The 24,588-nt window shown below is 41.2% G+C and overlaps 1 protein-coding gene across 1 annotated transcript; it reads left to right on the top strand.

The window, feature by feature from the left end:
* The first annotated feature begins 11,659 nt into the window (after positions 1-11,659).
* On the top strand, positions 11,660-23,989 carry JDP2 (Jun dimerization protein 2). The gene is made up of 4 exons (XM_081314481.1): positions 11,660-12,208; positions 19,540-19,763; positions 22,401-22,505; positions 22,748-23,989. The coding sequence occupies exons 2-4, from the start codon at positions 19,563-19,565 to the stop codon at positions 22,931-22,933; spliced, it is 492 nt and encodes a 163-aa protein (XP_081170607.1). The 5' UTR covers positions 11,660-12,208; positions 19,540-19,562; the 3' UTR covers positions 22,934-23,989.
* The last annotated feature ends 599 nt before the right edge of the window (positions 23,990-24,588 follow it).

Raw genomic sequence — 24,588 nt, 5'->3', positions numbered from 1 at the left:
GAAGATTTGTCTCAATGTCTGCATGTGTATGTGTGCTTACTGTAAATACTTACATAACTAAAAATTAACCATTCACTTGCCAAGTTTTTCCTAGATTATTTTTGTGATTAAACATCAACCTAATAACTGTCCCTATGACACTAAGTGGAAGCAAGAATGTATTGGCCAATTCTGAGGCCAAACCAAATTCTAGAGTTTGGTAAGCAACTATTTTTCAGACTGGCCTGCTTACCAGGTTGATTTTTATTAACAGACTGTTCTGAATGCCCTGAAAGATTCACACTCCTTAAATTCTCATTACTGGTACAAAAATTCTCTAGCAAAAAAGAGATAGTAATCTCTCTCCTAAAGTGATCATATCTTCTAAATCCTATATATCTTCATATTCAGGGTTTTGAAAGGGTACCTATTCGAGTCAAACTACCCATGTTTTATCTGCAAATGTTTCTTCTTTCAGAAATACAGCAGAATTCAACTTTTCAGTAGGAGGCGAATGTCCTTTGGGGGTGGAGGGAAGTAAGCAGTGGGGTGCCACAGGGTTCTGTCTTAGGTCCAGTACTGTTCAATATTTTCATAAATGATTTAGATGAGGGAATAAAGGGGAACTCATCAAATTTGTAGATGACACTAAGCTGGCAGTAATAGCCAACACCCCAGAAGGCAAGCTCAGGATCCAAAAAGATCTTGACAGACTTGACAATGGGCCCTATGCAACAACATGAAATTTAATGTGGAGAAAAGCAAGGTTTTACACTTAGGCAGGAAAAACCAAAGGTACAAGTACAGGTAAGGCGAAACCTGACTTAAAAAACAGTAACTGTGAGAGGGACCGTGAAGTCCTAATGGATGATCATTTAAACATGAGCCAGTAGTGTGTGGCAGCAGCTAAAAAAGCTATTTTAATCCTTGGTTGTATAGAGGCATAGAATCAAAATCACATGAAGTATTAGAACCACTTTATAAAGCCTTAGTAAGGCCACACCTGGAATACTGCATCCAGTTTGGGTCACCACATTACAAAAAAGATGTTGAGACTTTGGAAAAAGTGCAAAGAAGAGCAACTAAGATAATTAAAGGCCTGGAGACTAAAACATATGAAGAACATATGTGTTGCAGGATTTGGGTTTGGCTAGTCTAGAAAAAAGGACTAGGATGACATGATAGCAATATTCCAGTATTTGAGAGGTTGCCACAAAGAGGAAGGGATCAATTTATTTACCAAAGCACCGAAAGGCAAGACAAGAAACAATGGATGGAAATTAATCAAGGAGAAAAGCAACCTGGAACTAAGGAGAAACTTCCTAACAGTGAGGACAATTAACCAGTGGAACAGCTTGCCTTCAGATGTTGTGGGTGCTTCATCACTGGAGGTTTTTAAGAAGAGAGTGGACAGTCACTTGTCTGAAATGGTATAGGGTTTCCCGCTTGAGCAGGGGGTTGGACTAGAAGACCTCCAAGGTCCCTTCCAGCTCTATTCTGATTGACTGGTACCAATCCTAATTTTCAGCATCAGACAGAAATCTTCCATCCATCCAAGCTTCTAAAATATGGTGCGTTGAAAAACTTTAATCAGTTGCTTTTTATCTGTGTTCTTTGGTTCTACTTGGATTACCGTACTTGGATTTATTTGGTTCTATTTGGATTTTTATTGTTCTTCTTGTTAGCTAGTTTGGTGTAATGGTTAAGGCACCAGAGTATGTCTTTTAGTTCCAACTTAGGAATAAAGCCAGCAGCATGATCTTGAGCTAGGAAGATCTCAGGCAATGGCAAACCACTTACATAAATCTTGCCAAGAAAACTGCAGGGCCTGTAACAGGCCGTCACCAGGAAAGATTGACTTGAGTACCAAGAAAAAAAATAAGTGTATTATAAGTCATTTGGAATTAATTGTTGACAAAGAGCACTGCAGAAAGACATAGAGTAGAAAAAAATAAATAATTATTCATTCAGAAACTAATCAAGGAGAGATGTAACCTAGAACTAAGGGGAAATTTCCTGACATTGACAACCATTAATCAGTGGGACAACTTGCCTCCAGAAGTTGTGGATGCTCCAAAACTGGAAGTTTCTAAGAGATCGGGCAACCATTTGTCTGAAATGGTACAGTTTCCTGTCTGAACAGGGATTTAGACGAGAAGACCTCCAAGGTCCCTTCCAACTCTGTTATTCTATTATTCCTTCACATTCTAAATATAAGCTTGATGATGATACCTAATTCACTGTATTTTCTTATGATTTAGCTCAGCGGTGTCAAACTCAATTTCATTGAGGGCCGCATCAGCATTGCGGTTGCCCTCAAAGGGCAGGGTGGGTGTGGCCTGGGTGGGCGTGGCTAGTGTGTATGGCCTACTGGGTGGGCGTGGCCAGCTCTACATCATTCGCATCAAGGGTGCCTATGGGGGCCTGGGCAGGAGTGGGACAGATCTGAGGGTCTCTGGCAGAAGGAGGGTCTCTGGGCCAGGGCCAAGGCAGTGGGGGCCGTTCCCTCACTGTTTCCAGGATGGCTTCGTGGGCCACATGAAACCACTTCGCGGGCCGGATCTGGCCCCCGGGCCTTGTGTTTAACATGTCTGATTTAGCTGTTTCCTAAAAGAAATTTAACTATCAAATAGTAAATAGCTTTATTTGGACCCATTTAAGTATTGTCCTATGCTTTAATTTTAATGAATTTTATCAGATCATCTGATAAAGTTTGATATGCAGGATAAATATTTATATATTTCCATACCTAATTCAGCAGGAAGGAATTTCAGCTTTGAGAAGAGTAGTTTACAGCCAAGAAAAGCAAAGATTTAGTGAACATCGTCAGGATAAAAACTTAGAATGTTTGAGCTACCGCTCCCTCTTCAAAAGTCTTGTGGTACATTTAACCCAATAAACTGATTATCGAGAAACCGATTATGGATAGCTTTTTAAAAAGTGCATTAAGTGGTGAGACGCATCATTTAATGATACTTAAGAAAGTGTCTTATCTACAATCGTTTACAATCAGTATATTGGGTACCACAAAGCTTCTTATTCAGACAGCAGCTTTCCAGATCTTTATGCCATTCAAATGGGTTGAGCTACGATTCCCATACTCCCCAGCCGGTGTAGATATTTTGGGTGGGGGATATAGGGAACTACAATCCAACAGATCTGCGGCACGCTAACTTTGCACGTGGTTTGAGCCAATTCCCAAGCATCGGACAATGCAGCGGGTTCGGCCCGGGTGCCGCCGTCCAAAAGTTGGTGTAGGACTCCGCACCGGCCTCTTCCTGTTTTGGGGTTACCTTTCTCCCTGCCTTTCCTCTACATTAGTACATCGCGACGCAACTACTAAGTTTTGATAAACAACCTCACTTTTTAATAATTCTTTGCTCCGGAGTTTGTAAAAGGAGCCTGGCGCCATTTACCTTCCCTCGAACGTTTTCTAAAGGCAGCCGCTCCGCTTCCCCGCTCACAATCGGGCGGGCGGAGGACCTCTCCTGGGCGCTGCTGCCTGTGCTGCAACCGAGGCCGCGCACAGGCCCTCGGCAGACCCGGTGATGCCACCGCTCCGCGTTTTCTACCCCCTCCCGTCACCACGTGGGCACTTTCCGCCCGCCAGTTCTGCAACGACCTTTTCTGCCAAAGGGAAGAGCGGCGCCCTTCGCTCCGCCTGGGATCCTGGCTGAGAACCAGGAGGAGGAGAGCGGGGGGGGGGCGCCCCTTCTTTTTGTCTCTTGAGATTGGTAGACTCGGCTCAGCGGTAGCGCCGTTTCCCTGCCGCCAGGGCCCTTCCCCGCTTCATGGCCTGCCTGCCTGCCTGCTCCCTCCCGGCCTCCTTCTGATTTCTCGGAAGAAATCCCGCCTGCTTGGCTTTCTCCGACAGCACTGTTGTGATGTTGTTTTCCTTTCGTCGCTATGGGCCGGGATTTCCAGCAGAGAAAGGCGAGGGGAGGGCGAGGAGTACAGGGGTGCCTCTGTGTGTGTGTGTGTGTGTGTGTGTTCACTTCGCAAAGAAGGGGAGGTCTGCTAGGGACGGAAGTGATGGACGCGTGGGTCGCACCTCTTACGTGCCACTTCAGTCTCGATTCCTGTGTGTTTGCAAGAAGTCGGTGCTTATTGAAAATTTATAATCTCCTGAAGCCTGTTGAAAAAGCAGGAGCGAAACTTGTCCGCTCATCGCAGATCAAAGCAACTTATAGTCCTCGGAAGTTTACTCAGATTCAGAAGATGCTCTCGTCTGATAATGGAAAAAAGGTTCTTCCTTTTACTCTACGCCATTTTCCTGTTTTCCAAGCGTGGTAACCTCTTAAAACCAAAATAAATAGAATATAGCAACCTTTGCCATTGTGTTATCAATCCAATTTTGCGATTTATTTCCCATTATCGTTGCCAAATGAGCTGGTAAAGTGGTACTCCCTTCATTGAATGAGTTCCAAGGAAAGCTATACAGTGATCTGTCTGGAATGCTTTAATATGGATTCCTTCACTGAGAAGACAAATGGACTCAGTGGCTGAATGGTTTCTTCTGACTCTGTGATTGACTTTAGCTACATTGAAAAGCTAAGAATACATGTTAGTATTTTTATTAAGAATTCTATTCATAATGTTCTGCCACTTCCAAGATAACAGAAGCAATAGTGTGGATTTTGAATATGCCATTGGCTGACTGGCTGAGTTTGGAAGCTAAGCAAGGTCAGGCCTGATTGGATGAGAAATTACAGAGAAATTTTGTGCTATAAGTATTGCAATCATTTTCAGTATTGTTGCTATGAAAATTCCGTGGATTTTGCCATGAAACCTCTATGAATTAAAATTACTGCAAAGGAGATGTTACCATTATGTTTTTAGGATAATACTTATAAATAAATAATCTAAGAATTAGAGATAGCCTGTTTTGTGTAGTAATTGAAGCATCAAGCTAGAAACCAAGATATTGTGTGTTCTAGGCCCACCTTAGGCAAGAGTCAGTTGGATGATCTTGGGCCAGTCACTCTCTCTCAGCCCCAGGAAGAAGGCAATGGCAAACCATGTAAAAAGAAACTTATCAAGAAAACTTCAGGGTAATCGGGGACTGGGAACTCCATCACTATGGTTGTAAGGCACAATATCACATGACCATGGTGACTTGCAATGGCAGTTATGGCAGTCCCAGTTGCTGTCATTAGGTGAAACCTGCTTTGTTGTGGTGTCCCACAGTCACATGATTACCATTTCCAATTCCTGCCAAAGGTAACTTTGCTTGTCAGAAGCTGGCAATAAAGGCTGTGAATGACTCATCTGACTGAAGGACATTGCAACATCTTAATTGCAAACTGGTTGCCAAGTGCAGAACTGATCACCTGACTGTAGGAATGCTGCAACAGCTGCAACTATGAGAACTGGTCCTAAGTATCTCTCATTGTCATAACTTTGAACCTTAACTGGATGAAAGGGAGGATTAGCTGTACTAATTTTCTAGAAACAACATAGCTAAAGTAAAGGAAATAATTAGGTACATCCCAAACTGAATCATTTTTTTGTTCTAGGCAACTGCAAAAAAGTAATACAAAACCACAATTAATCATCAATTTCCTTCTGGTATAAATAAAATCTCACACAAAGTAATTGCCAAAATGGCAAAGCATAAAGTATTTATTGATCAATCTCCAATCTCCATTCACATTCAGTGTGTTACCTTGTGTGTATTTCCCTGAAATTATTGAACAAAGCAGTTCTAAGAAGACACACATAGGATTAAGTTTCTCTATGTGCAAACAAATGTATTTGAAATATAAAAAGGAACAAAAGTTGCAAGGCATCTGACAACTCTCAAATGCACATGCATACACTCAGTTTTTTTTAATTAGCTGGGTTCATTTAGCTTCACAAAACAGAATATAAAATCTCAGTTGCAAATTTATAATAAAGATTTACCATAATTCAAGTTGAAGATCACCATCTCCTTAAATCAGGAACTGGAAGCTGAAAGAGTATCACATGCACCATTCCTAATGGTAGAACACCTGCCCCCAATATGGATCCTTTTTAAACTTCCCTTTTTAAAAAACTGAGAACAAAGTGATCTACTCTTGTACTGAGAAGGTAGGCATCCATGGCTGTGTTCGGTAAATCTAGAATCAGTACCAAATAATATTGTTTATTTGATATTAAATATTGGAAAATATTGGAAAAATATTTAATAGTGTAGGAACTCTTGGCCCAAACTTCACCAGGTTTAAAAAGAAGTTTATACTATAGGATCTACAACAAATGTGAAAAAAGCCTTATGATAATGTAGTAGAATAGCCTTTAGAAACAACCACAGGAGAATCCTAAAGCAGACTGGCCAAGTCTAAGTCCTCGAGATAGATTGGGTTGAAATTCCCAAGATTTGCAAAAGCATAGCCTAAGTCAGGAATGTCAAACTCGCAGTGTCAAGTGACGTGTCTCAATGTATCGTGACTTTTTCTCCATTGCCATCAATGGGGTGGGTGCAGTTTTGGCATGACACATCCGGCCCTCAGACCGGCAGTTTGACACCCCTGGACTCAGTTATGTTTTTTTTAAAAAAGCAATAAATGTAAACATATTAACACTTTTGCATGGGTATTTAAATTAACATGAAAGTTCAATTAGAATGCTTGTAAGTTTAGCTACTTTGAAAGAGCTAGTACACATGACTATAATCAATGAGTTGCTCTTAGAATAGAGTAAAATGTCAATCAAGAGTCTTCACCCACCCACACAACTATGAAATTTTATTTTCAGCCACTAGTGTTTCTGACACTCTTTGCAAGAAGGCAATGAAGATAATGTGGAAATGGGTAGCTATGTAAATTTGATATACAAATAAAATGAAGGCAAATTCAGAGCTTAGGGAGAGTTCTGTAGCATCTGAATCTTTGGCTTTTCCAGTGGGGGAAAAAAAAGTTGAAAAGCTATGGTTAACTTCTAAGTGTCTGTGGGTAATAGTGGATATAAAGCTAATAAATAAGTCATTACATAAGCAAGCCAGCCACTAAGCAATAAGAAAGGCTCCTCCCTAAGAACTTGGAAGACCTGTTACTAGTGAGGTCGGTAGCTTGAAGTGATACACAGAAGCTTTGTGGTTTTACATTTATGCTTTATATTTGTTTGTGCATGTATATTTTTCTCGAACCACATTAGTTGCTAAAAGTCCATTGTTCTTTCAAAGCAAGATCAGTAGATCTTAATTTTTTGGCTCTGGTACTATTTTAGCTAAAAAGTAGGCTGCTCCTCTACAGACATTATATTATTCTCAATTTTGACCCACACACTTCTCAACTTTATATGGCTGCCCATCTCATAAAAAGTGACACTGGGTGGTGTCCAACAATTCATTAAAACAATAAATGAAAATAGCCATTATTAAAATGTAAACCCACCACCGCCACCAAGCACAAGAGAAAGAATGTTAACCATGGTAACAGAGCCACCTCAAGATCTCACCAGTCCCTGGGACCCCCAGGCCTGATGACAAAGCCAGGTCTTTAGGACTTCCAGAATATTAACTGGGTTGGAGCTAACCTCACTTGGAGGGGGGAGAGTTTTCCATAAGGTTGGCACCATGGCAGAGATGACTTGCTTCCTGAGATCCCCTCAACAGATGGGACCCACAGTCCTCTCTCCAGATCTGATGGGATGGGCAGATTTAATCAGGGAGAGCCTGGTTGCAGAAGAAATTTGAACAGAATCTAGGTTTTAGGTGATTATGCAACGTATGATAAAGACCATTTACTACAGACAAATGTTCATCTTGGTGGTCTAGGATAAGGAAGCAATCACTGGTTTCAGAAAAAGAACAGCTATCAATAATTTCAAATCAGTGAGTTGAGAAGAGTTTATAGTATGGAAAATAACTATGGGAAAATTGCTGTGAGACAGATCAAATTAGATGGCACTATAAATCAAATTTTACCTTGATTCCTTATGACTGAGAATTTTGGGTGGCATAATTGTCTCATATAAAGATATACCATATAAGAAATAACAGTGATATATGATAACCATTTGTGAATGAAGCAGAGCTAATCACACGTGATGCTACTGGTAATTCACACTTGGCTTGTCAACATTTTTCCACTAGCAGTGGAAATCTCCTGATTAGTAGCTGACATTGCCTATATTTGTCACAAGCATGCTTGGATTCCAGACTTTTTAAACACCAATGCCCATTTAGAAATCTGTGTCCACAATTACAATTTGTAGAAACACACATTGATAACTATAGTAGAACAGGCAAACAGTAGAAGAATGACTACACTGTTCTACTAGCTGAAAGCTAGGGCATGATCAGAAATATAATTATTGTCTGAGAGAAACCAAGTGAGAAGGATAAAGTTTAAGGAAGTACTCATTTATATAATCACATGGTTTAGTCATAAGATAAAAAATTTCTCTGCAATAAATAGTGTTTGAATACCAATATAGGCTAGAGGTCTTAATTACTTACAGTGTCCTCAAAAATGTTTCCTCAGTAATAACTATTATTTCCATTAAAGTTCTATAAAGTACCTATCTTTAATATATTCAGTATACTATTGCAATTTCTTCCAATCCTTACTAAATTTTTGTTGTCCAAACAAAATAAAATTAAAGTTAATAATAACAATCACAACAGAGAACCAATAGAAAACCATCATTTGGGAATATTTTACAGAATATTCACGCTGCATCTATTGGAACTCCTAGCTATTGTTATCCTGGAAATCTACGGTAACTAAGCTGGAGTTATTTGTATTGTAATTTTGAAAAGCTGATGGTGGGGAAATATAATATTGATAATATTCAGGTAGAGTTGAACTGAGGTGCAATTCCTTTGGTGTCAAGAAAGCAGCTCTGTGTAACTTAATCACATGCTTAATTAAAATATACATGATTTTTTGCCCTGAAGCTTGTGTTCCCATTTAATATCCCTCCCATAGTTTCATAGGTCATATCCCTCATTCTGCAGCCTCGTTACATTTCTAAGGCCAAATGGCAGCAGCTCAGCTTTTCAAGATTGTCCGGGGTAGCAGCATCAGCCAGATGTTGGTTCTTGGTTAGAAGACCTGGAATTCCCAGGATTGTAAACTATACTGGGAAATAAAAAAACAAAACAACAACTAGAAAAAGAGTAATGTGAATCACTTCCATACTGTTTCTCTTGTACAAGCAATTTCAGATCACATACCCTAGGAAAGCAGAATATTTATACCAATATGTAGAATATACAAATGAATGTAATATCTCCCAATTCATTTTGAAAGTGGGCCCAGCAATAAGATAAATCTTACAAAAAAGACAGAATGAGATCTTACATATACTTTTCCTGTATTTAATTTTATTTTTAAATTCTAACTTTTCCCCAGTGTACATTTTATCTCTTTTTTTTGCATACTTAAACCTATACCAATAATAATAATAATAATAATAATTTTATTTGTATACCGCCCTTCTCCCGAAGGACTCAGGGCGGTGAACAGGGCAAACATATAAAAATACAAAAATACAAACATTAAAAGAGATTAAACAGGTGCCCAGAAACTAAGAACAATGAATTAAAATACATTAAAACAATGCATGAAAAGGTACAGTCGGGGCTTTTTTTCTCATAGAACGCTCAGAACGGAGTTCCGGCACCTTTTTTGGATGGAACCTTGTAGGGTAGGCAAGGCGGGTTGTATGACATGTGTGAGTTCCGGCACCTTTTTCTTTTACAAAAAAAGCACTGGGTACAGTAAAGCACGGCTTTACAAGCTTATCACAGATTGTACCACTTTTAGGACACTTTTAGCTCCTGGGCCTTCTGCCCAGCCCAACAGTCCTGCAGCTGTAGCTGCCTCTCCCTCTGGCTTGGCTCACTTCGGCTCATTCCCCTCCCCTGCTGCACTACACTTTACCAGCTGCCATGTGGCAAAGTACCACAGGTGGTACATGTACCACCAGTTGAAAAGCCCTGCAGTAAAGGATTAAGAAAAGGAAAGTGAAATACAGAAAAAATGCATCCTGTGGACAAACCAAGATTGTCCAGGGTTTTGAAATCCAGCTCTGATCAAGACCAATTACCATAACCAATGGAAAATAGATTATTGGAATACCAGTCTGAAACATCTGGAGGAAATTCAGTTGCATGTTGCTACATCTGTTATGAAGGCAATCCCACAAAACTCAGACCTATTTGTGATCTCCCCCCCACCTGACTGCATTAATACATGATCAAAAGCCAAATAGGAAATTCATACTTCATTCCAGCCTTTTTCTCCAGAATATGCAAGTTAATTGTGCTCTGAAGAGCATGACTAACTTGCATGCTGCAGAAGTGGAGGAGGACCTATTTTCTTAGTGCATCCTTACATTGCCATCTTAGGCATGGATATGTTTTCATTAGGTGGGAGCATAGAAAAAAAGCAGTTCTTTTTTAGCAAGTGGGACTGTGCTAACTAGAGATGTCTTGTATACTTCACAGTATCAAACCTTTGGTGTGTAGATAACAGCCAACTGAAGCAGCAAACTACCCTCTAACAGAAAATGCCATTTAAAAATAAAATGAATTTCCCCATGCTTTTCTTGTGCCAGTTATTGAAATCTAGCCTCCAAAAAGTATTTTAAAGTGCTTTTATAGAAAACACTACAGTAATAAGACTAAAGTTATTGAAACTTCAAAAGGACTTTTCCTTAAGAAATGAAAAGTAGAAATATGCAGCCTTAATCACCTGTTAGCTCTTTTTTTTAAGCAGACTGAGGTGCCTGCCTGTAGTCTGAGATTTTGGATGTGAAGTCCAAATCACTGGCAATTAATATTTTTCTATTTAATTTGTTTTCTACCAGGGAGAGTGAGTTGCTTGTGGGATTTTCTGTCTTTGGTAGACTTAATTTGATACGATTTGTGGATGTATATGCAATACCCCATTCTCAGTCTCAGGTAGTGAAATGTTGGAGGGGGGAGTGCTTTATTGATCCAAGAATACAAATTGCGTAGAAAGTATTGTCTATCTTAAAATTATCCAATGCAATTTTTTTCTGTCAATCATATTTATTGGTGGGATCACTGGCCCTTTCCCACACTTTTACAAGATACTTGGAAATTTAGGAAAGGAAGGAGAGAAAAATGCCCTTCCAGTAGGAGGAAAGAGATAAGAGTACAGCCAAGTGCATTGTATGCCCCCAGAATTAAGATGCAGGATGAACATTGATTTGAGTAGCCAATAGCTCAGGAATGCAATCAGAGCTCCTCAGCTGCTTATGACTGACTTAGCAGGGGTCTTCAAACTTGGCCCTTTTATGACTTGTGGACTTCAACTCCCAGAATTCCTCAGCCAGCAAAGCTGGCTGAGGAATTCTGGGAGTTGAAGTCCACAAGTCATAAAAGGGCCAAGTTTGAAGACCCCTGGACTTAGGGTACTTTCTCATTTCCCCCGCCCCCTCCCCAATCCAATTCTCATAGTCAGTTTTTAGCCTGCACACACCCCTAAGCTTTCGAATCAAGTGAACTTTCGAATCAAAAGTGTCCCTGAACCAGATGCTCTGCTTCGCTGAATGGCCCGCACTAACCAAAGGGAACTATTTTTTATCATCCGGAAAAACCGCCCAGCCCAGTTCGCAGCTTTCCTTCCGAAAGAAAAGAGAAGGTGCCGAGCGAGGTTAGAGCCTGCTTGGAAGTCACGCCCTTTGACCTGGAAGCCTTCTCGTTGCAGCGATCTTAAAGCTGGCATCCTGCACTTGCTCGGGCTCCCTGCTTCCATTCCGACTGGACTTGGCTCTTGGGGTGGGGGGGAGCTGAAAGTGGCCGAGAGGGGCGCCTGGCGGGAACGGGCGGGAGAGCCACCGCGCTCTGCCCGCGAAAAGTCCCGCCTCCCCCACGCCGGCTGCGATCTCCTCCCCTGCGGTCCTCTCTTCTCCTCCCACCTTGACGTCTGGAGCTGGCAGCCCGGCCGGTTCCGCATTCCCGACCCCTCCCCGCAGCTCAGGGGCTGCTATATAATAGGGGCTGATGCAACCCACCCAGCCGTCCGACACAGCCTGCGAGAGGGGCGAAGCGACTTGCGGCGAAGGCGGGGCTGCTGCTAGCCAGGCGTGCCCGCGGCCGCAGAGATCGGTCCCGGGACCAGGCTGAGCTCGGCACGGCGGGCCTGGGGAGAGAAGCCGAGACCCGCTCCCGGAGCTGGGCGGCGGCGGCGGCGCTGGCGCTGGAGGACTTGAGCTTTCGACTCGCCTCCCGCTGCAGCCGGGCCCCGGAGGCACCTTTTCCCTCCCTCCGGTGGGTACAGAAATGGATTGCGCGCGGCGGAAGGGCGGGTTGGTATTGCGGGAGCTCCGCGCCTGGTTTCTTCCTGGTCTGCCAGCCGAGGCTGCGATCGTCGGATCGGACTTTCGGCGTCTCTGCTCGGGCCTGTGCTCCCCCCCCCCCGCCCCAGGAGCGACGTTCGTGGAGCCTCAGCCTCTCTGGGGGCTGCTAGCCCTGGGCCGTTGGCGCATTCCCTAGGGTCGAAGCTGCCGCGCTCCCCACCCTCCCCGGCCCCCATTAGCTGCCGCTTAGGACTCTTTAACTGTCTTGCTGACACGCAGGGTATCTTAAATATCGTAGTGGCATTTTTTTTCCCCCGTGCAAAATTCCAGTACATTTTTATGGTGAGCGGGAAACTGTAAAATGTTCTGATACTTAGTGATGGAAGAGAAAGCTCCGTTGCGATTTATTTATTTTGGATTAATCGGTGCGGAACGTAAATTAATTGTCGGGTATCAGGATATCCTGGAAGCTTTTCTACCCTGATTGCTTTAGGCATTATTTGGTATTCACAACTTCCCAAATATAATAGCTCGGAATCTGGGCTGGAAAAAGATTGAATTAAATTCCTTTTCCTCATCTAGCAAATTGCATCAAGGCAGGATTCTTGGCATCAGCAACGAAGCACTGATATTAAACTGTAAGGAGGAAGAAGTGGGTGCCTGTGCAACATATCTCAGGTACCTTTAATGCAGGTACACTATCCAGCCATCGTGTTTAGGAATGCTGTAATTACTAACAAGGCAGTGATGTAATATTTGGAGGAAAACAGTGTTATTCCAGTTTAATTTTGTATTTTCTTTTACAAGCATTTTGTTTATTTGGAACATTTTCATTTTTCATTGATCAACAGTTCCAAAGAGGGACATCTTTTTTTTCTTCATCCCACTGGAAGATTCTTTTTGTGTCCTTCATCTTCATTGGACATTTTATTTCACTGTTTGTTTTTCTTTCTCTGCCTTCCTATACGTCCTATCATTTAGCTAATCTTTTCTTTCTTTAGCCACCTATTTGGCTTCTCTTCCATCCACTCTCATTTTTCTAGAGTCAAGGAAAACAGGACGGGAAGGCCCTGTCTTCTATTTGATATTAGGGAAGAAATTCATGATAAAGGTGGACTTTGCAGCATAGTGGGCTGGCTTTTCCGGGTAGGAAAATGACAGCAAGGTTTTTGTGTTCCCAAAGAGATAAGTGAAAGAGCTGCAGAGATAGCAAATAACAAAAGAGTTGCAGTTGACTTATGCGTTATATAGAATTGCTGTAAGCATTATGCCTTCTGTGCTAACTATCCCCTCCCCTTCCTTGTGATTTTCTTGTTAATAATGTTCCTGTGTTGTCACTGCTTCAGCCATAGGCTTTCTTCCATTAATCCAGAGGATACATTTCCCCCATCCATCCATGTGTCTAGGGCTTTTATGAATGAGTTTGCTGCTTCAGGATGAGGCCATCTCCACTGGTTTTTAGTTATGTTACTATAATAGGGTGAAAGTTGTGGATGTAGAAGTGTTACTTAAACTGGGCTAGGCCTTGCCTGGAGGAGCTAGGGAAAGTGATTTGAAGCTTGCAAGTTCCACAGCTTTGGTTTGGGCGTGCCTGATAGTTTAGCCACACCTTTTCTGGCATGTTAAGGAGGACATGCAGATTTTATTTTACTGATTGAAAACAAAGAGCACGAAGGCTTGAAGAAAGCATCTTCCTGGGACACATTTTCAATGTGTTGCTTTCTTTGCATATCTTTTGCCTATTGTTATAAACTGAGTGTTTTCTTGGGAAACACTGTGACTTTCTGGAAAACTGGTGACCTTTTTTGTTATTGTTCTGTGTTTTCCCCCCACAGGACAGTTTTGCTGAGTATACAGCACTGTAGGCTCCAGATCCACAAATGCACAGAATGCTGTCTTAATCCCTTTGAAAAGTATCTTGTTACTAACTAGGATTGAGAACTTCTCTCTTTCTGTTTAGACGGGCAGAGAGAGTAATGGAATAATGCTGCTTTTTGCCAGTCTGCTTGTTCATTTCTTTGGTTTGCACAATGTGATTGTGCAGGCTAGTAATCTTTTTGACTAAAGCTTGAGCAAACCTCACATCCTACCTGATCTGTTTTATTCAGAAGAAGGTGGATATTTCATGTCTGCCATTTCTCAAAAGGTCTTCCTTCTTCCACATCTCTGAAACCTGAGAAAGAAATTACGCAGCAAAAATAAATAAATCCTAAATTCACTTTAGTAATCAAGCATGAAATGCAGCTAAAGCTGGTTTTTTGCATTTCCCTCTACAAGGCCTTTTTCTTTTTTCCCCAGTCCCTGCCCTTAATTATTTGGGAGTAGATTGCAGATGAAATTGAGAGGAAAGAAAGAGAGAGGAAAAACAGCAAGCAAGAGCCACATTATGTTTCTTTTTTCTTTTGATGAAGGGCCTGCGGAGGTGTGCTTGAAAACACAGGGTCTCCTATGCCCTCAAGGTGGGTGAGAACACTCACTTGGCTGGTTCCAGGGCCATATGCAACTGATGGTGGCCAATGAAATGAGGCCTGGCTCGTTCTGTTGCTTGTCTTGGCAGCTTGCTCCATGGCTTGTATTACCAGCCCTGGAACGCAAGGACTGCCAAACTCACTCGCTGTATGTGTATGTGCATGTGTGTGCACGCACGCGCATGTGTGGGGCTTGGAGAGCGGAGCAAAGACAAATGCTTCACTGAGTCAGGCTAGGAATTTTTCAGCTTATTGCTTGCTTGCATGGAAGCAATCTGCAGGCTCTTGCCAGAGTTCTCCGCTGGGAATCGGCAAACTTGTGGGGGCGTTCGGGAGACCAGTTGTTAGGATGTCAAATTCTTTGTGCAGTTCCTAACAGTTTAAAATGCCCATTTGTGTGGGTGGGTCAGCAGGACATAGGACTTGCAGTCAAAATCCATCTTCCTTGCAAGGAGCAGCAGATAGCTAGCTGTCTTGAGATTACATGGCTTGTTCTGGAAGATTTAAGAGACAAACACGGCTGTTTGCTCTGTAACCTCTGGCCATTATGCAGTAAACGCCATGGGTATATTGCATCCCTGTCACGAATTCTAGTGACTTTCTCATTGAAATAGGATCTTTATTTCTATAGTTATTCTTCTAGAAACACAGATCAATACCAAAGAGATTCTTTTGTTGCAAAAGTGAAAGAATGGGCAACATTATAACGGGGTTAAAATATGATGATCTGCCTAACAGATCTAGGTACAATTCATTTCAACCTTTAGTTGAATAAGAAGCTTTGAAGAAACATTTTCAATGCCTCAGTTTTGGAACATGTTTCACACAAAATGCTAAGCTGCAAAAAAAACCTATGAAGAAGACCTAGGCATAGACAGGAATATGTTCTTATGGCTCTCTTGCTTAAAATAGTTTAATTGGGTCATGCTTCCCCAGTTTAGGTAGGCTAAACTACATCATCTCATTATCACCAGTCAGCACTATTAAGTTGCAGCAGATTGAACTAGGCCTAGGTTAACTTAATGAAAAAATCCAAAATCTTGACCTCTGTCCTAATAAGCTTTAGCATCTGAATATGAAAAAAAAATATCAGAAAAAAATCACTTAATACACAAATATAATATTGAAAGAAAAATATTTTTCTATCCTCATAAATTTCAGAATAATTCCACACACTACTTCCAGTCAGTCTGAATATTTGCATAGCTGTCCTTTAAAAAGTAACGCACATTAGAAAAAATATTTGCTTTCAGATATGCCTTTTTATTCAAACACATATGGGCCAAACTAGATATAATGAATGGAGATTAAAGACATAATGAATGGAGATTAAAACATTATTCTCCAAAGCACCTGAAGGTAGAATAAGAAGCGATGAATGGAAACTAATCACAAAGAGAACCAACTTCGAACTAAGGAGAAATTTCCCAACAGAACAATTGATAGAACTACTTGCCTCCAGAAATTGTGAGTGCCCCACACTGGAGGCTTTCAAAAAGAGACCGGACAACCAATTGTCTGAAATTGTATAGAGTCTCTCACTTGAGCAGGGGTTTGGTCTAGAAGACCTCTAAGGTCCCTTCCAACTCTGCTATTCTGTTATCAGAATTTGAAGCTAATAGGAAGTGACTTAGGAAGAGAAAAGACAAGATGGGTTATCATTCTAAACCACTTTTCAAAAGTTTCTTTTTATACCACATGTTTCTTAGTCTCCAGAACTCGAAAATATTTTAAAAGGTGGTTTACAAAAGAAAATCAAAAGTAGAAAAAAGTGCAGTTTTTAATGTGCTTCAAATGCATGCCAGCTCCTTTATGTCACCTCGGCAGTTGGAGCAATTTTCTACCTAGGCAAGTTATTTGTGGTTTGGCAGATTTAATCGCTTCACTTTGAGAGCCTCAACAAAAAGCAAGGGACACATAAAATGATATGGAAGATGATATCTGGGTGCACAAACTTGAGTCTAAGTAACTGCATTAGAAAAGCTGAAACTTTAGGCTGCCTTTTGTGACCTGATATGCTCCATCTGTGTTGAACTATAACTTGATTTATACCCCTGTCCATGTGACCTTAGACCAGCAATTATAGGAGCCATCTAACATATCTAGAAGGCACTGAATTGGAAAAGATAGGTTTAGATTAATGGTAGTAACTGATTTGATTTAAAATAAGGCATTTTGGCTTCCTTTAGTCCCTCCGGTTGTTATAAATTACAGTTGCAAAGGCCTCTTCTGATTAAGAATGCTGAATGGGGTTAGACCTGCTCTGGAAGAGCCCTAAATTGCCTGTCCCTGCTCTAAGGCGAAAGGGAAGGAGAATTGATCATGATAAAATACAGTATACACTTTGCATTGAAATGCTCCTTTATCAAATGTTAGTATTTCCCCTTAAGATGGCAGGTGATATGAAAGAGCTATTTCAAATGCTACAGAGCTACTGGTCTAGTGCAGGGGTAGGCAACCTCGGCTCTTTTAATACTCATGGACTTCAACTCCCAGAATTCCTGAGTCAGCATAGCTGGGAGTTGAAGTCCATGAGTCATAAAAGAGCCGAGGTTGCCTACCCCTGGTCTAGTGGAAAAGTAGTGAAAGATCTGGTGTTATATAATGGTTGAGGTGTTGGGCTGGCAAGGAGGAGACCCAGATTCTAAACTACTTTCAGCCATGGAAATTCACTGGATGATCTTGGCTGAATCACTTAACATCTCAACCAACCCCCCCCCCTCCCCCCTAGAATTGTGGAGGTCGGAGAAATATGTTTTGTATTGCACTTAAATAGAAATGCACACTAGAAGAAAACACCTAATACTTAGTCGTCTCTGACATAATATAAGACAGCTATGTATTATCAGGAATATTGTGCATATTTATTTTAGGTACAATGTATACTTGAAATCATACTTAATACTACCCATATTTCTTTCTTTCTAGCTTAGCATATTGCATAAATGCAGCTGTTAAGGTTTGTAAGCAAAGTTAGTTCTAGTTTATTTACTAAATAATGGTTTAGAGGGTTATGTGAAGCCGGTGTGTTCTTGACCTTGCAAAGGCCAAATGTTCTTTTCCCTAGATAAATATTCAAGGGGATTATTAATGTGATAATACATAGCCCTCCCTTCTCTTTCTCAACTGTCATTCAGGCTTATAGCATCAGTGTCATTTTTAATCACATGAATTCTGAAAAAGCAAAGCTTTCTGTCTAGCAGTGATCCATTTTTAAATTTTATTTATTTTATTTAACACGACTGCTTATGATTACCCTTCAGTCAAATGAACATCTATAACTACCTGTCAATCAAATGTTTTCCAAAGGTTACCAAATCTGTCAAAAACAACAAAACCTGCATATACATACCTTGCAGCAGCTGAGTGACAGTTCTGGCAGGACGTGTTATAGGTTTGGCAGGATGGGCAGAAACAAGCTCTCTGTAGCTTTTCCTCCCTCTACAACAGGGGTCCCCAACCTTGGCAACTTTAAGACCTGTGGACTTCAATTCCCAGAATTCCCTAGCCAGCATGGCTGGCTGGGGAATTCTGGGAGTTGAAGTCCACAAGTCTTGCCAAAGTTGGGGACCCCTGCTCTACAATACATGAGACCTTTCTCTTCCCACAGGTTTTCAGAGAGGAGAGAGAGGTGCACTTTCAGTGATCCCTTTGTCCCCAACTTGGCCAATAGTAGAGGGGAAGAGTGCTTCCATCATGCTGTCCAGTCCAGGACTATTGATGGGTAGGGAAGGAGCAAAAATAGTATGGGACTCTGGTTTGCTTTTTTCCCCCCCAGTTAACTGTTCCAGTCTTTTAGGGGGTGATTTTTTAAAGATAGGCCTTTCTTCTTTTTTTTTTACTCAAATAGAGCGATCGATCTCTGTGCAATTCTCTTTCTTATTGCTTAGTCTTTCCAAAATCATTGTGCCGAACAATATGAATTTTTCAACAGATAAAATCAAGGTGATCCTTTATGAAGTTTTTCCCCCCTAACTTTAAATAACTGGCTGCAGCTAGCACAACCCAAACCAGATATGGGAAAGGATTTTAAATAGTAGTATTTTCCAAAGGAACATTTTTGTAGGCAGTACTAAAGTTGATCAATGCTTTTGAGGTTTCGTGGGAGGGGGGATACTACATAATTCCTAGTCTTAAATAATCTGTGCAATTTGTTAACTTCCTTTTGTAATTCTGCCTTCCTCCTTGAGTTTATAAATACATTGAACAGACCCCTTGCTGAATTAGCTAATCATTGCTTCTTGTTTATTAAAGCATTCATCCACAGAGTTGGTTTGGTTCCTCTTAGCATAACAATTATTAATTCCTCCTTTTTTGTGTGACCCACCTCCTTTCAACTTAGCACATGCTTATAGACACAAAAAAGGTACAATGTTCAGTTATCTAGCTTTGCTTAATCTCCCCCCACCATGCCCCCCCCCGCAGCCTTTTATATTTTATTTTCTTTGTTTAACTGTTTGAAAGTGGATTGGTTATGATCTGCGATGGGAATAATAGTTCATATTCATTAAGATATCTTTCTCCAAAGGTTTTTGTGCAACGTCCTAGACTGAAATCTTTTCAAATACATGGCAGGAAAGTCTGCTTTAAAACTTAATGTATGTCTTTTATTTATCAATTTCCATAGCCCGGTACGTGGGGGGGGGGAGGGAGAGAGACAGAAAGAGAGAGAGAAAGAGACAAAGAGAGATGGAAAGAAAGGCGGTGCGGGGGGGGGGGAGAGTTTCACAGAAAATAGCCAATTATAATGCTTCTTCCTAATACTCTTTGTATTCATTCTCCCTGCTTAGCTTTCTACAGCAAATGATGGTTAGCTTCTCCTTCTTTTCTCTAGGGTGTGGAATTGTGTATCTTGCTATGATGCCAGGGCAGATTCCAGACCCGTCCTTGACAGCTGGCGCTCTGCCTGGCCTTGGCCCTTTGGCAGGGTTACCTGGTACTACTTTGACAGCAGAGGAACTGAAGTATGCTGACATTCGCAGCATTGGGGCCATGATCTCACCACTACATTTCCTGGAGGTGAAACTGGGCAAGAGGCCTCAGCCAATGAAAAGTGAGGTAGGTTCTAAAATAAAATTGGGTCAAAGTGTCACCCGTATCTGTCAACCAGGGTTCAAAAGCAATGACGACTCATTCCTTTTGTTCATAAACCTACAGGCTTATGCGCATGCATGCTTTGAGAAATATTTGGAAAGGTGATTTGGGTGAGGTCTGTACCTTTTCTTCTGTTCTTTAAAGCAGCCCAATTATTTCTAGTTTTCCATGCAAACCTGAAAAAATGTACCACTGCTTTAAGTGACCTATTCCTTAAAGGTAATTAGCTCACAGGGATTTCTGGTTTTTATTAGGATTTTTTTTTTTAGATTTCTAAATTAGGCAAGATAAAATTTTTGAAAATGAAGATAGCGTTACTCACCCAGGATCTGATGAAGTACTAAGGATAGTTTGAAAAATAAATTTAGTCATGTTGTTAAGCGCTGTACAGTTCAAGGCATTTTACTAGTCTCCTCATGGATAGGGTAAGGAAAGAAAGAAAGGTTTGAACTAAATTCCCATCATCTCTGAGCATAACCCATGCTAATATGGATACCAGGAAAGAGAAGGCTGGCTTAGGGTAAAGGAGGGAATGGAACTGCATAATGAAGAAAGTGATTAGCACACTTGGAGGGCGCTTGCTTGTGAAGGCTCAACTAATAAAACTGGCAGGGTAATAACTGAGAAAGTCGCACGATGTAATATTTAGCATTTTCACATTGTTGGAAGGATAATAATGTATGCACTTCATAACTTCAAAATAACTACCCAAAATAACAGAAACAGTGGTTCTGTGGAACAGTGGCATCTCTTAAATCCATAAAGGCATCATTCTTCTGGCCTTTCACAAGGCAGTAAAGACTTGGCTTTTCCATGGACACTAGACTAGAATATTAGGGGAGCCTGTTTTCAGGGTATATGTGTATGCATGTATACACATGCAAACGCATGAGAGAGAGAGAGAGCACGCCTTGGATATGATGGGCTTTTAAATTTGTTTTGTTAATTGTTGCTATTAACTGGATGTTGGCTCCTCTGAATCACACGTCAAGCGGCAGCCATATAAATTGAATGAATGAAGAATCCTACGTATAAATACTTATTGTATTAGAGAACTGACTACTTGATTAGTTGGTATAAAGCTCATACAAAGCGGCCTGGAAGGTGTCTTTTTTTTCTCACACAACCAGGATTATAATGGGAAAAAAAGTAAAGTTGATCCTCCTTTCTGGAACTGAGAAATGGGTTATGTTTATGTAGTTATACCTTTTTTATATTTGTAAAAATACATTTACTTCATTAAACTTAGAAAAGCTGACGTCTGTGCGTGTCTGTAAAAAGAGAACATGTGGTTGTAAAATAATGTTGACATTTGAGAAAGCTGTGATCTTCACATTTCTAAAATATTTACTTGGAAATATCCATAGTGTGACTTGTTTCTACATAAACAAGTCTGATTGATTAGGGCAGAAAGGTCTAATAATATAGTAATTTATAGATGTAAGGTTATTGTACAAGGGAATAAGGTAAAGGTAAAGGTTCCCCCGCACATGCGTGCTAGTCGTTTCCAACTCTAGGGGCCGGTGCTCATCTCCATTTCAAAGCCAAAGAGCCAGCGCTTGTCTGAGGATGTCTCCGTGGTCATGTAGCCGGCATGACTAGACGCCAAAGGCGCACGGAACGCTGTACCTTCCCACTGTAGTGGTCCCTATTTTTCTATTTGCATTTTTACGTGCTTTTGAACTGCTAGGTTGGCAGAAGCTGGGACGAGTAACAGGCGCTCACTCTGCTACGCGGCACTCGGGATTCGACCCGCCAAACTGCCGACCTTCTGATCGACAAGCTCAGCGTCCTAACCCACTGAGCCACCGTGTCCCTTGTACAAGGGAATATTCAATGCTAAATGTTGTAATACAGATTTGAAGGAAGAGCAAATGGCAACAATGGAGAGTCTCTAGCTATATGAGGTGTGACTACAGAATGCATCGTAAGCAAAGGTTTCATACTTTGCCTTGAGGAGTGAAGTTGCTGGCCACTACGCTCTATGCACTGAATTCAAGATGGGATTATACCATCTAAACAGGGTTGATTTCAGCATTGCATTCCAGGGACATTTTAACAGGAGTGCTGCAGATCCTGGCTGAAGGTCACCCAAATAATTTAAATCTTTCAGGATCCTTTACAATGAGATTCCCAGGAGAAAAATTTTAGATGGCTTCTTTGCTGAAGCTTTATTCAGTAGTGATATAAAATGTCATCCAGGCCTCACTGGTGATAAATGGTCCACTGGCATAATGATATGCTGTCCTGACTCTCCTTGTGCTTATGCATGAGCAGGGAGAAGAATACTTTGAAGGTGCTAATTGACTGATGAATAATTAGTGGCATACATTCCCTCTCTCCCTCTTACAATGTAGGCATCTATTCCACTTCAGTGTCATCAGGACATGCGAATCTGTTTGTGGGCTTGTTAAAAAGCCCACAGACAGAAAAGCAGAATATAGCTTTGAGAGTTTCAATCCATGTCTCTATGGCAGCTTAAGGATTAAATGTTTTGTGGAAGAAAGCATCATGCACTGGGCTGTGTGAGATGTAGTTAGCATCACATGATTTCTTCTCTTTGTTCAGTTGTCTTATTGCACTTGCATTTTTCTCTTTTAGCTAGATGAGGAAGAGGAAAGGAGAAAAAGACGCAGAGAGAAGAACAAAGTAGCAGCTGCTCGATGTCGGAACAAGAAGAAGGAGAGAACTGAATTCCTGCAGCGGGTGAGTGTGACCCCTTGTTCCTTCTACTGTTATAAAGTGGATAAAACAGCCGAAAAAAAATCCTGCTTTTCTGGAAGCTCCTGTGTTATTCTTCTCCATCCGTGCTTCACAATGTAGAGCAATCTAGCTGTGAATAGAGAAGTGTCTGTTTGTTTTGGATGTTGGATGAGGTAGTGGCTTCTTCCTACAGTATAACTGAGAAATTGAAAACTTCACCTCCACATTTCTCTGATTTTGCATAGGAATCTGAACGCCTGGAACTCATGAATGCTGAGCTGAAGGCACAGATAGAAGAGCTAAAGCAGGAGAGGCAGCAGCTGATCTTGATGCTGAATCGCCACCGTCCCACCTGCATTGTTCGGACAGATAGTGTGAAAACACCAGAGAATGAGGCCAATCCACTGCTGGAACAGCTTGAGAAGAAATGAAAGAATGCATGGTGGGCAAGAAGTTGCACAAACAGGGTCTCTGAGAGTCTCTCATCTAATTACTGTATGACGAACTGTGCACTGTTGAGATTAGTGCAGCCGGGACTAATGAGCTTCCTTAAGGATTGCACATTCCAGATAAAGGAAGAGAAGAAGGATCAGTGGAACACTGAAGTGGGAAGCTTCCCTTGCCACTAAGAGGTCAACTTGAGTGGATGTGGAGCCATTCTGAAGGCTTTCCTGGTTTTCCTTGCAGTACTTCAACTTGCGGAATATCTTTAAGCAACCCATTACAGGCCTGCATTCCAAGCCTGGAACATTTTGGGACACTGGGAGATAGCATTATGGTTCTCGCTACTCCTCACAGCGATTGGTTGAGAGTTAGTAGGGACCAGGTGGAAGCCATCAACAGGCAAAACTGGGCAGACATTAGTTCTTGTATCCTCCCCATTTAGGACCTGCCGTGCTCTCCCTCTCCCTCTCTCTCCTTTCCTCTCTCTCTCTCTCTCTCTCTCTCTCTCTCTCTCTCTCTCTCTCTCTCTCTCTCTCTCTCTCTCTCTCTCTCTCTCTCTCTCTCTCTCTCTCTCTCTCTCTCTCTCTTCCTTTTTCTCTCCAGAACTAAACCAGAAACCAAGAATGGCAAACACTTGACACAAGTCCTGCCTCATTGCTGGGCCTGTCTGTGGCACTGTGGCGCAGGCGCCCCCACAAGCACACCCTCAGTACAATGTTTACAGCCCAGCTGTCCAGAGGCCATGCTTTTAAAATGCACATTTTTACAGTTTTTAAATATTTTTTTATAAAAGTTTTATACAGTCTCTATACGGATTTATATAATCACTTGATGTGATCCAATAGAAATGTATGTTATTATGGTCTTTGTTACAAATATATATGCCGCAGTTATCTCCATTGTGTTATTTGTTTGGTGGTGTCCGGGCCCTTTCCCTCGGCATGCTGGGAAAGGGTCCTGTGCCTTTAGTCTGGCTCCACTGCCATGTCCATCCATGTACGTCCTTCATAATATTCAGTCGTGTATCAGTAAATGTTAACTTTTACTTACCCTCCTATCTCCTGTGCTTCATTTTGTGTTCTGATGTGCTGATTGAGTATCTTTTCAGAACTATTGAAAAAAATGTTTTAAAGTACTTTAGCAGCCAAAATTCAGGCCACCATCTCTTTAATTTCACCAGTCTCATCCCTGATACCTTGTGTGTTTGTGTCTAAATTTTATATGATCACCTGTCAGAATATATATATTAAAAAATCAGAATTTTAATTTGAAAACTATATTTAATTTGAATAATTGGCTGTTGGTAATATCTCACAACTTGGGTTAAGATAATTATGAATTGTGTCAAGATAACTATTTTGCACAAAATTGCATGCAAATGTTTAGGCACCCTGGTCAAATTGCATGTTTCAGTGAATCTCTTAGAGATTAGAAGGATTTAAACAAGGTATCTTTTTGAAAATTTGAACGCATATGTGCTATTGAGCAATAGATTCAGAATATGGAAGCAGTAAATATAGCTGATGCAGAAGCTTTCCAACTGATTCATTAATATAGAGTATATATTTTAGCTTTATAGACATTTGTAAGGTCTTCAAAAGGCGATGAACTCAATAGACCTACTGTTAGCCAATTGAAAACA

The sequence above is a fragment of the Vipera berus genome (genome assembly GCF_964194415.1).
Source record: "Vipera berus genome assembly, chromosome: 1".
In the NCBI taxonomy this organism is placed as follows: domain Eukaryota; kingdom Metazoa; phylum Chordata; class Lepidosauria; order Squamata; family Viperidae; genus Vipera; species Vipera berus.
This window is presented reverse-complemented; position numbering and strand designations above follow the sequence as displayed.